Here is an 11,759-nt window from a genome sequence, read left to right as displayed (position 1 = left end):
GTCTAATATACTTTATCTTATTTAATCCTATTTAAGACAAGGAAAGTGAAGCTCAGAAAGACTGAACTAAAAGCGTTAGTAAGTGGTAAAGCCAGCATCTGCAGACAGGCCGTCTGCCTCCCAGCTTCATGCTTGTTTTGACAATGAAAATGCTACATCTGACAGAGTTCTCATCTTTTCCTTCCAAGGTGAAAACATAGGTATGTTTTCCACTCAATGCTATTTTATAATTTCTACTATTCTTTGATTTTTATCTTGGTCAATTTTTTTACCTAAGAAATTAATTTTAATACAGAAATTTAACATATAAGATACCTGTAATAAGTTTTGAGGTTAAACTCAGTTTACTTACTATTTTTAATTTCAGTATATGTCACTAAAAATATCAGCAATTCTTCAAAGTTTTACCACATGAACATTGCTGTCCTGTATTTGGGTATAAAGAGAAAACACTACTAGGTAGCTGCTATTTCATGTGCTAACTATGCCAAGAGAAAACAAATAACAGCAAATGTAAAATAAAATAAGCTGTGCTAATAAATCTGTGTTAATGGTCAGAAGATTTACTGTTTAAAACATGTATTTTTAATTTAACCTAGAAGATAAAGATAAAACGGGCTACATCTCTAAGTATCTCTTTATTCAATGCAGAACTATATGAAAATTTTGATTCACTTTCATTTAAATTTTATAAAAGAATGTATATTTAATTTGCCTAATCTCAATTTCAAAACATTTGCCAATCAATATTTTTTTCTTTCAAAGATTTTGGCAAATAAATCTTCCTACATACAGTAAATAATACTTCACCTTTTTCCAATTCATTTCAATTTTTTCAAAACTATTAACCAGGTGAATTCCTTACTAATTGCTTAATCAGCAGTTCTTTACATCTGTCACTATCCGCTAATCCTATACATTTAAAAAGTGTTCCTGTTATTTTTCTTTAGCAAAGTAGAATACAGATACTATAGACATCCTGATTTGTACAGAGCAAGGCTCTCTATTCCATGATGGAACTTTTCAAATGCAGAAGTAAACCCTGTTTGTTATTTGGATAAATATATATATTCTGGGTAAATTTCCCTGCAGATATACTAAACTACCATTTATGAAGGTTTATATAACTTTTTTTCTTAGTAATCTATTCCAATTTGTGAGCCTCTTTTTCCTGTACACTACCGTATTCAACTGCTATTGAATTTAACTTAGACAATGTTGAAATCATAATTATGACTATTTTAGTTATTTAAAGTATTTTTCTTGCTATGTTCTACTTCCTAATGATACAAATGGTCCTTTTATATTCAAAATTTAAGTAAAATAAACTATTTTGTAAAATAACTGTTGTTGCAAATGAAAATTATTAACAAGACTGTTAACAAATAAGATGTCTCAGTATAAAAACACTTTCTAGTATTGGTACTATAATTTTATCTAGAATATGCCTGGAAGGCAACAACCACTACACATTTTAAAAACATAATATATACAGCACTTGCAAGTAGGGTAGTCAAAACTGCTGGCATTTTTACACACAATCATGTGAGGAAAAGTATTGGTTTCATCACTTTAGGAAATAATGATCTAGCTATGCAAATTTAAAATAATAACATATTAAATCTATATAGAATAATAATGTGGGGAAAGGGAATCTTGATATTTACTTCTTCACTACCATTATAGTAATTGAGTGTAAAAAATGTCTACCTCTTCCATTTTGAATTATTTTCTCTTCAGAAAATAGAAGACATTTTAATTTCTCATGACGGCCGGTTACCGAGAGAACTTGTCATTTCTAAGAGCAAGAAAACTACACTTTTATATGAATCCACACCTAGAGACATAAAACCGTAAAACCTAATTTTGAAAGTCATTTAATTTTACCACAGAGCAGTTGATATGCTACAAACAGCATACCTCAGAAGTCTGTCCTGCAATACTAGCGGGTAGCCGTCCACCCTGTGTATCCACTGAAGCCATTTCTGCTTTTTACCAGAGATAATGGAACTGCATTATTGTGGGATATGCGTCATGTTCGGTGTTAAACAGGCTCCCTGGGCAGGGCTGTCACTTTGGAAGCGGTTCTGAGGTATGGAAGTTAGGCTGGGGTCGGGTCATCGTGCTAGGAGGGCCCTAGACCGCCCTAGGCAGCCACACTTACAGGGCCATTTTGGTCGAGGCCTCACGGCGCAAAGCAGCGTCCGCCGCGGCTTCTCCTGTGAGCCAGAGGCTCGGGCCCGCGTGCCGGCCGCAGAGGGCGCGAGCGGGAGCCCGGCGGCGGGCCGAGGCCTGAGGCGGCAGCACCGGCTTAGAAACCGCTGCCGCGCGCCGCCGGGCGTGGGTCCGTGTGCTCGGCAGGCCCAGGCCGCGGTTTTCCCAGCCCCGCCGTCGTTGCCAAGGCGACCGCCGCCGAACGTTCCCGCGGCGAGCCCCGCCCCCCGGCCAATCGGACCGGCGCTCGGCGGAGCCCAGATTCTCTTTGTTCCGCAGCCATTTCGGGTCTCGGACGGGAGGCTGCGCCGCTTCGGCAGAGGGCCCGAGCGCCGGAGGCCTCTGGGATGGTGTGGGACCGGGTAGGTGGCGTGAGGGTGCGCGGCCCCGGACTGGAGGGCGGGAGCGGAGGCAAGCTGTTCCAAGCTGCCTGACGGGCCGCGGGGAGAGGCGCCGGACCCGCCGCCTTCGTCCGCCCGGCCGTTTGGAGCCCGACGGCGGCGGCGGCGCGGTTCTAAGCCCAACAGCTGCAGGCCCGGGCGTCCTTTGGGATCCGGGCAGGGGGCAGGCGGCGGCTCTTCAGGTGTCCGAGGTCATGCCAGCAGCCCGTTAGGGGCAGCAGAAAGAGGGTCTGCTCCCCGGGGGCTTCTGCCGTCGACCATTAAACCGGAGCGTTTGAGGTCCCTGGGTGCCGCAGTCGCTGCCCCGGGACAGCTGCTTCCGGCCGGTTCTGGGCACAATCGGGCGCTGCCCCGGATGGCGCGTCTTTGTCCCCGCCCGGGTGTCCCGGCCCCGCACACACCATCGCCTCCACTCTCAGCTGGCTGATCGCTTTCTCCAGGCAATTCTCGCCCCTTGGGACCTCTTGGTCTCACGACATGTTTACATGATTTTAATGTTTGTAACTACGGGTTTTGCGTGGGTTTATGTTTTTTGCACTTCTGCCCTACATTGTACTTCTCCCACGCAAACACTCAACAGGGAACTGCTGCTGAGAAGCAGACCCGCTGCCGCAATCTGTTTTGGGAATGGCTTTCTTCCCTGAAAAACAATCGCCTGTTATTTGTTTCCTGATTTTTAAAATCAATCGGGTTTTTCAAGGATTGCTTAGAATTTAAGTCCGTTATCTTAACAATCACTAATTAATTCGATCTCTCAGCAGGTATAAATGTAGAAATTTTAAGTTGCGAGACTATCCACAGATTGATTTTGACAGTTGTATTAAGCAGCTCAGTAACAGTCCTGCTTTGAAGCAGAAGACTTCAAATGATGAGTCCACAAGTAGTGCTTTTTTTAAAAAAAATTAACCTAAAGGGGAAATGTTTGAAATGTAGATTGTATTGTTTAATAGATATTTGGAAATGTAAGGTTGTAAAATGGCTGTCCTCGCATCCTCATTTTTAGGATAACAAAAGTTCCTTTTAGACTTAAAATTTCTCTGGTTTATCAAAGCTTTCATATTAGAATGGTTAAATAAGTTACACATAGTGAAGCAGGGGAGGATTCCGTTTTTTGAGAAACGATTCTGTTTTCCACTTTTACTCTGCACTCCATGTTTCTTAAAGAATGACTCTGCCAAGCTGAAAACTTGAAACTGCAAAAGAGAAAGGTGCAGATTTCTTTTTTACTCCCCAGCACATGCAATACATAAATGCATAACAGTTTGCCAGTCCTGTTTTTACTTCACTTAATTTAATGTGAGCCTGATGAACTATTAGTGCTCCATTTTCTTTTTCCTAAAAGGGTATCCCACCAGATCAGCCTTGTTTTGGTTACGTCTTCATCCTAGGTATTCAGGGAATTATTAAATTCCCCCCACTGAAATATCTATAAAAATCTTTTGAAGTAATTAAGCTTATTACCATTATATATTGTGAACAGGATAAGATTTTGGTAAATATATATATGGTAAATATATATATATATATATATATATAATTCTGGTTGAGAATATTTCCATTATCAATACTTGCTGTATTCATTGTTTTTATGATTAGTTTTTCTTCTTTGTATAATGTTAAAGCCATCACATAAACTCGTTTTTTCTAAATACTAAGTGAGCTGCATTGAACTATAAATGTACGATGTTTAGAATTGCTTGCATTTAACCATGTTGGATTCTGCAGATACTGTTTTTAAGAAAAGGAATTTGTGGGAAAAAAAGAAAAGAAAAGGAATTTGGTTATAAAGGAAGCCAAACCAGTAACATATGTAATGAAATAAATTTCAAACACAAACTACAGAGAAGAACACAGCAATAAGTACGAGTTATTTTTATTGCTCAAGGTATAAATTATGAATATTACTTCCTGGGATTGATATTTGACTACGTATTAGTGCCAAAAGGATCTTGTTCCTTAAAAAAAAAAATTGGTTTACCAGCAAAAGGGTGAGAAAGCTGAGAAAAATTAAAGTGATTGATTAACTGATGAAGTTTTTAAAAAAACAGTGGAGAATAATGCCACCTTCAGAAAGGAAAGATCAGAGACAAATTCCCCGGATGTGGGAGATCTTTCTTAGTAGGTTCCACTCATCCAGTGCTATAGGAGATATGTGGTCAGTGTTGGCAGGTAGGAGGAGTCTCCTGTGTTGCAGAGGGTGAGAACTTTACAGTGGAAGACATATTTTTACAAAGGTGGTAACTGTAGATTTGTAGTTACATGGATGGGTGTTAGTGTAGGAAAGAGTTCCTAAAAGCCATGTTTGGTTGCTCCAAGGCCTCCTTACTAGAATTCTTTGAAGTACTGTCAGTAATAAGTAAGAATGTTAAGAATTCCAGAGTCTCAATGGTTAAATGAGATACTGGAACAGGGAATAGGGGTGCAGATTTGTCTTGGAATTTTCTGGAGTAGATAGAACCCATACAAGAATGGTGGCTATGTCTTGTTCCAAAATGGCACCCAATGGCAGAGCAAATACTTGAACTCAGAACTGAAAGGAAGCTGAAAGTTGAAAGCTGATACCTGAAAGACCACAAAATTTGAATTGACATATACCTTGTTGATGGTTAAAATTTTAAAACAAAGCAAATCTCTTCAGTGGCATATAGCAGTTAGAAACAAGAACTCTAAAACCAGACTTCTTGGATTCAGATTTTGGCACCTTCCGTAATGAACTATGTAACCTTGATCAAATTACTTAATCTCACTATTCTTCAATTTTCTGATACTCTGAGAAATTAATCTTACGAAGATTAAATGAGTTAATACAATAAGCTCTTAGAACTGGACCCGGCGTTTAGTAAACACTCCATAAATGATAACTGTTGTTACCATCATCATTGTCATAATCATTGATATTTTAGAAAACTACAGAAAACAACTGTAAAATAATAATCATTAATATCAGGACCATGAGATACTTACTATAAACCCTTTGATGCATTTCCTTCTAATTTTTTTTTCAGTTTATTTGATTTTTACACAATTGAGACTTTATGATTAATTTTGCATTCTGCCTTTTTCACCAATACCATAAGCATTCTTTCATGCTATTAAATTATTTTGTCAGCATCTTTTTAAATGACCACGTAACGTTTGTGTGAATTTCTCAAAATTAAACATATTACCGTTGGATAGTTAGAAAATTTCTATTTTTTTGCAATTGCATGAAACACTAAAGTGAAAATCCTTGTACATAAAACAATTTCTGTGTTTTAGATTATTTCATTAAGATAGATTCCCCAAAGTGAAAATACTGGGTCAGAGTGTATGAAAATCCAAAGCTCATGGTCTACATTGCTAAACTGCTTTTACTTAAGAGAATTTAATAATGGACTTAAATTGAGGAGCACAGCACTTATCACCCATATTGCTTGAGATAGGAAGGAAGAGAGAGTGAATTAACGTTGTTTTCTGTATAATAAACTATGCATCATTTGTAGACATTTAGTATACATTTTTACTTTTGCATACATTATGCTCATTACCCTAGCCCTGTATAAATTTACACATGGGAGTTGCTTCCATTTTACTGATGGGAGAGCTGAAGTATAGATAGGTAAGTACTTTGCCTAAAGACTCAAGAGTGTTCAAGACTGGATTTGAATCTAGATTTTCCTAATCACAAAGCTCATAGTCTTTTATTTGTAAAGTTTTATGTGATACACATATTCAGAATCTTATAATGAATATGTGTACATTGAATGAATATGGAATCTTATAGTGAATCTTATAATTCACTGTAACAGTGAATCTACCAACTGTAGATCATAGACTGCATTATTAAGATAGTGTAAGTGAGCTGGAAATAAATGAGTAACTTACAAAGTTAAATCAGATAGGGCTCAACTATCCACATATATTTTAAAAAGGGAAAAAAAACCCTTATCTGGATGAGATGTAATTGGTAACGAATATATAAATTGCAGCAAGCCTTTGTGGGTAAAACACTTTTTAGTAATGACCTGAACACAAACCAAATCTATCAAAGTTGGGAGTTAAGAGAATTGACAAAGGCCCATTAAAAAGTAAACAGAAGAAATATGTTTAGTGAAATCCCTAGCAAAGTAGTCTTAACAGAAAAATAAAATAAACAAAAAAAATTGAGATGTTCTATTCCAGTTAAGGAGAATAAGACTACCCATAAGATGTGTGAGACTAATTTTATACTGAAAACTAAAGCGAAAAAATTTTGAGTTGCATTTTATAGTTGACTTTGAAGCACTCTGAAGCCAATAGTGAAATAATTATCAGTGAAGTCCCTGAATCCTCAGTTACAGATGTTACCACCATAGATGAAAAGGTTGATCCCAGAAAGGCCAATATTGCATTGTTTTTGTCTTTACTAGGCAAGGAATTAGGGTAGAGAAATGCTTAAGCAAATCTTGAACGTACTGAATAGATGCAAGTAAATGACTAGGAATAGGTGGTATCCACCATAATTATAAGCAAATAAATATAAAACATGGATCATTAGTCTGCTGTTAGAAATGTTTTTGAAAAATAATGAAGTAAAAAGATACAGTTAATTTTAGCTGAAGCAAAGGAAAATGATGGGAAAGATGGTGAATTATGAAGGATTTCGTGTACCATTTATTCATTCAGTGAGCGTTTTTAGTGCTGTAATTGTCACTTGTCCTCAAGACATTTAGATACTAGAGTAGAGAAAGATACATAAACAAGAAAGTGTGGTGAAGTGTAGGTACCAGCTTTTATGATATAAGTCTTTGGAGGAACCAAGGAGGACTAGAATAGTAATAGATTCTATGAGGGAGTGGGAGAAATGACTTAGCCATTTAGGGGAAATAGGAACAACACTTTAGAAGACTATGTGAGCAAAGATAAGAACCTACTGGGTTCTTGAAACTGAGCCGTTCAGGGGCCCTAAAAGATACAGAGCAGAAGTTCACAAACATTTTCTGTGAAGGACCACACAGTATTTTCTGCTTTGTAGACAGTACCAACTCAGCCATGTAGTGCAAAAGCAGTCACAGTATGGAAACTAAATGGGTGTGACCAGATTGGACTGGTGCCCTTTAGCCGATCTCTAGTACATCATAGAAGGATTTTAGGATGAGATACCTACTGAGGCTTGTGTTGCCCTAGCATAAGCCATTGAAAGATTTGAAATGAGAAATTTACATTGATTTGTGTGAGTCATTAAGAGCAGAATAAAATAGAAAAATAGGTTATTTCTAAGTGCTGTAAACTAATAAGAGAACTCAATTTCTTAAATGGGCAAAATCACAGAAGAGGAAGTATAGCTCGCCAATAAACATGAAGTAATGCTCTATCCACCAATAACGAAATGCTAAGTAAAACAGTGAAAGTTTTTTAATTTAATCCATCATCTTGGTTAAAGTGATAAAATTTTGCTAGTGTGTATGGATAAGGTTGTAAGGAAACTCAAACACTGAATAAACCAGTACAGCCATTTTAATTTTAAAATAAAAATATTTTCAACCTGAATCACAATGCTGTATGCCAGAAACTAACACAGCACTGTAAATCAACTATACTTCAATTTAAAAAAAATTTCAGCCTAAGCAATTTCCATTCATTAGAGAAACACGTAAGTATAGTAGGAATCGTATGTTCAAGGGTGTTTTTCAATAGCCACAGAACCTCCAGACTTGCAGGTCACCATTTATCTTCTGCACTGTGCCCTCTGGAATTTATAGTCCATCATCCACAAAATCCAGTCTCAAAATCTATTCTCTCTCACTGCTTCCTAAGAATCCTCCATTTTGGGTTATGTCATCTGATTATGTAACGGCTACCCCTCATGATTGCTATCAACTACTAACCTTCAGGTCATTCATCCTCATTTCTCAATTATTTTAGCTCCATTGTTCATTGTCGCTCTCTCTCCAATACCATATCAGTCTTTATATTGAAATTAAAAAGAATATACTGGCAGCTGCCCAGCTAGCTCAGTCGGTAGAGCATGAGACTCTTAAAAAGAATATACCTGATCTTTCCAGTACCCTGGCCTCTCATTTCCTAGACCTTTCCTCCAGTGTTCTTCCCATCTACTCCATCTCAGTCACTCACTCCCAAGTGATACCTTTTTGCATTGTCAATAACTGCAGTCCCTCTGTGGTTACCATTTCATGTGTTCTACTCTGTGACCATACTTTCTATTCTAGTAGTTCACTCCTTATAGTTAGTATCTCAGCCCTAATCTTCTTTTGACTTGCAATGGAATTGCCAATCCATTGGTCCTATTTCTGTTTCCCTGACATCCTCCTGATGTTTTCACTTCCTTTTTTAAGCAGTTTAAATTCCTGGGTTATTCACTCCTGTGGAGAGTCCCCCTGCTCTTTACTTGTTTAGTAGAGCCATGCCCTTGTTAAAGCCAGCTGTCTGCTTTCTTTGCACCTGCCCCTATGTAACTTAGTATGGCTGGAAGAAGACACACAATGACACATGACCATACACCTCAAGTGAGTTGTTAATGCTGCCTATCGATTGTACTGTATTTTCCTAGTCTCTTCACTTTCCCGCTCTCCTCAGTGACTATTTCATACCATCTTTTCTTCAAAACTTCAATCTGTCTTTTCCAGTCCTCACTTTCAGTTCATGACCCTGCTTTCAATTTTGTTAAAAATTGAAGCAGTCAGAACATTTCCACTGAGGCCAACCACCCAGTGTACCTACTAGCATCTGTGTTAATACATGCTATCTTCCTGCTTGTTACTTAAGGTGAACTGTTCATGTTCTTGTCTCTGCTTTTGTATTAGAGCTCATCCTCTCTCTCTCATCTGCTCAAGACATTGCTACAGCGTCTATTCTTCCACATCAATTCTTTTTCTTTGTTGGATTATTTCTATCAGCAAACAAATAAGCTATTATTTCTCCCAGCTTTAAAAAAATTGATCCACTCTTCACTTGTTTCCCCATATTTTGGTTTCCTATTGCAGCATTATTCCTTGAAAGAATTGTCTATACTTACTATTGCCAATTTTTCTCCTCCCATACGCTATTAAACCCACTCTAGTCAGGCCTTTGTCTGCACCATTCCCACTGAAACAGCTCCTTAGGTTCTCCAATAACTTCCATGTTGCCAAGTGCCATATGTCCTTGATTCTCTTCACCTTAACTTGATCTGTTAGCAACGTTTGACACAGCTATTTCTCTTATTCTTGAAACACTTTCTTCTTTGCTTTGCAGGATACCTCACACCCCTGTTTATCTCCTCCCTCAGTGCTGACTCCTTGTTGTTCTCTTTGCCTTTCTTCTCACAGACCTCTTAGTGTTAGCCCCAGGACTCAGTCCTTGTTTTTTGTTTTTTTGTGTCTATACTCATTCCACTGGTAATCTCATTCAGTCTCATGGCTTTAAATACTATCTAAATGATAGCAATGCTCAAATTTAGATCTTAGCTTCTCTTCCTAATTCCATATACATTCAGCTGCTTATTCAGTATCTGTACCTAAATATCTAATGATAGACCTCAAACTCAGCATGTCCAGAACTTAACTCCTAAACTTCCTCCCCAGTACCTGCTCTACCCATACTTTCCCATTTTGGTCTGTCAATGACAATGTCACTCTCAGGGTAAAATCTTGGAGTTGTTCTTGACTTTATTTTTTCTTTGACTCTTTATATCTGTGCCTTCAGGACAACCTGTTCTTTTCCCCTACATTATCAAAATGCATCCAGAATGTTATCATGCCTCACCATCTCCACTACCATCACCCTGCCACTACCACTACCATCATATCTCTTTAGATTACTTAAATAGGTTGCTACCTGGCCTCCTTATTCTATCCTAGCCCCTCCCAGCAGTCTTTCCTCAATATACTAGCCGGAGCAAACCTTTTACAAAGTGAAACAGTCCCTGTCACTTCTCTCTTCAAATCTCTGCTATGGCTCCCCCTTTCACTCAGAGAAAATCTAATCCTTGCAATGGCCCACAAGGCTCTACATAATCTGCCCAACCCACTTCCCTTTCTTCTTACCTCCCTGACCTCATTTCCTACTACCTACCACTTTCTCTCCTTGCTCACTGGCCTTACTTTAGACCTCACCTTCTTTAAACACCCTGTTGATACTGCATCCTACCTCCACCTCTCCCCCTTATCCTGGATTCTTTTTTACTTTTTGCATAGCACATACCACCTTCTAACACACTGTATCAGGGGGTCAGCAAGCTAGAGCACCATTGCCCTGTGGCTTGTTTTTGTACAGCCTATGAGCTAAGAATGGTTTTTACATTTTTTTAAAGGGTTGTAAATCAAAAACAGAGTGTACAGCAGATATATTCTTAGTATTCAGCCTGCACATCATCTGTAAAGTCTAGAATACTTACTCTCTGGGCCTTTGCAGAGAAGTTAGCACTAAATATTCTGTTTATTGTCTTTTTCCTCCTGTAAGAGTGTAAGTTCCAAGAGGACAAAGATCTTTGTTTTATTTATTGCCATATTTGCAGCAACTAGAACAGTGCCTAGAATATAGTAGGCACTCAGTAAATATTTATTAAATGAATGACTTGTAATGATGTAAAATTGTAAATAAGTGTTTATCAATAAACCATACTGTAGTTAGTAGTAAAATAGAGCTATATATAATGAATAGGAAAGCTAAGGCATATTTTGAATGAGTTTTTATAGACCAGAAATAGAACTCTTTATTTCTACAGAAGCATACTATTTAAATGCACAAAAAACAGCTCTATAACTTTACACATCAAATGAATATTAAAAGTACTTCTGGGGAGGAGACCAGGATTAGAAGAGCTGGATGGGAACTTGAATTTCAACTATATTGTTTACTTTTTATAAAATGAGGAGCAGGAATATTATTTTTTCATTTAAAGATTCTTTTAATGAAGAGAAAGGGAAAAAAACAAATAGGTACTAACTAAAGCAGGGAGACAAAATAGAAAGTAATGAGGTGGGGAAAGATGGAAGAGAACATTGCCTTTCTGAAATGTCATATTTGGCCAGCAATCTGAATGAGGAGAAGCAATATGAATAATTGAAGAAAGAGCAAGCAAAACTAGACTCTTTGGTAGGAAAAAGCATAACAACATCAGGGAACTCCGAGAAAATGAGTGTGGAACAAAGTGGAAGTAGGGGCGGAGACTGCTAGGAGATTAGT

The 11,759-nt window shown here is 37.9% G+C and overlaps 1 protein-coding gene across 1 annotated transcript in view; it reads left to right on the top strand.

Annotated features, from left to right (window-relative positions):
• The first annotated feature begins 2,466 nt into the window (after nt 1-2,466).
• TNPO1 (transportin 1) overlaps nt 2,467-11,759 on the top strand; it is an 85,802-nt gene continuing 76,509 nt past the window's right edge. The window contains exon 1 of the mRNA XM_072958536.1: nt 2,467-2,576. Within this exon, the coding sequence (XP_072814637.1) occupies nt 2,562-2,576 (15 nt within the window). The 5' untranslated portion in view covers nt 2,467-2,561. The remainder of the gene's footprint in view (nt 2,577-11,759) is intronic.

This window comes from Vicugna pacos, chromosome 3, assembly GCF_048564905.1.
Source record: "Vicugna pacos chromosome 3, VicPac4, whole genome shotgun sequence".
Lineage (NCBI taxonomy): Eukaryota > Metazoa > Chordata > Mammalia > Artiodactyla > Camelidae > Vicugna > Vicugna pacos.
Note: the sequence above shows the minus strand (reverse complement) of the source record. Positions and strands in the feature narration are given on the sequence as shown.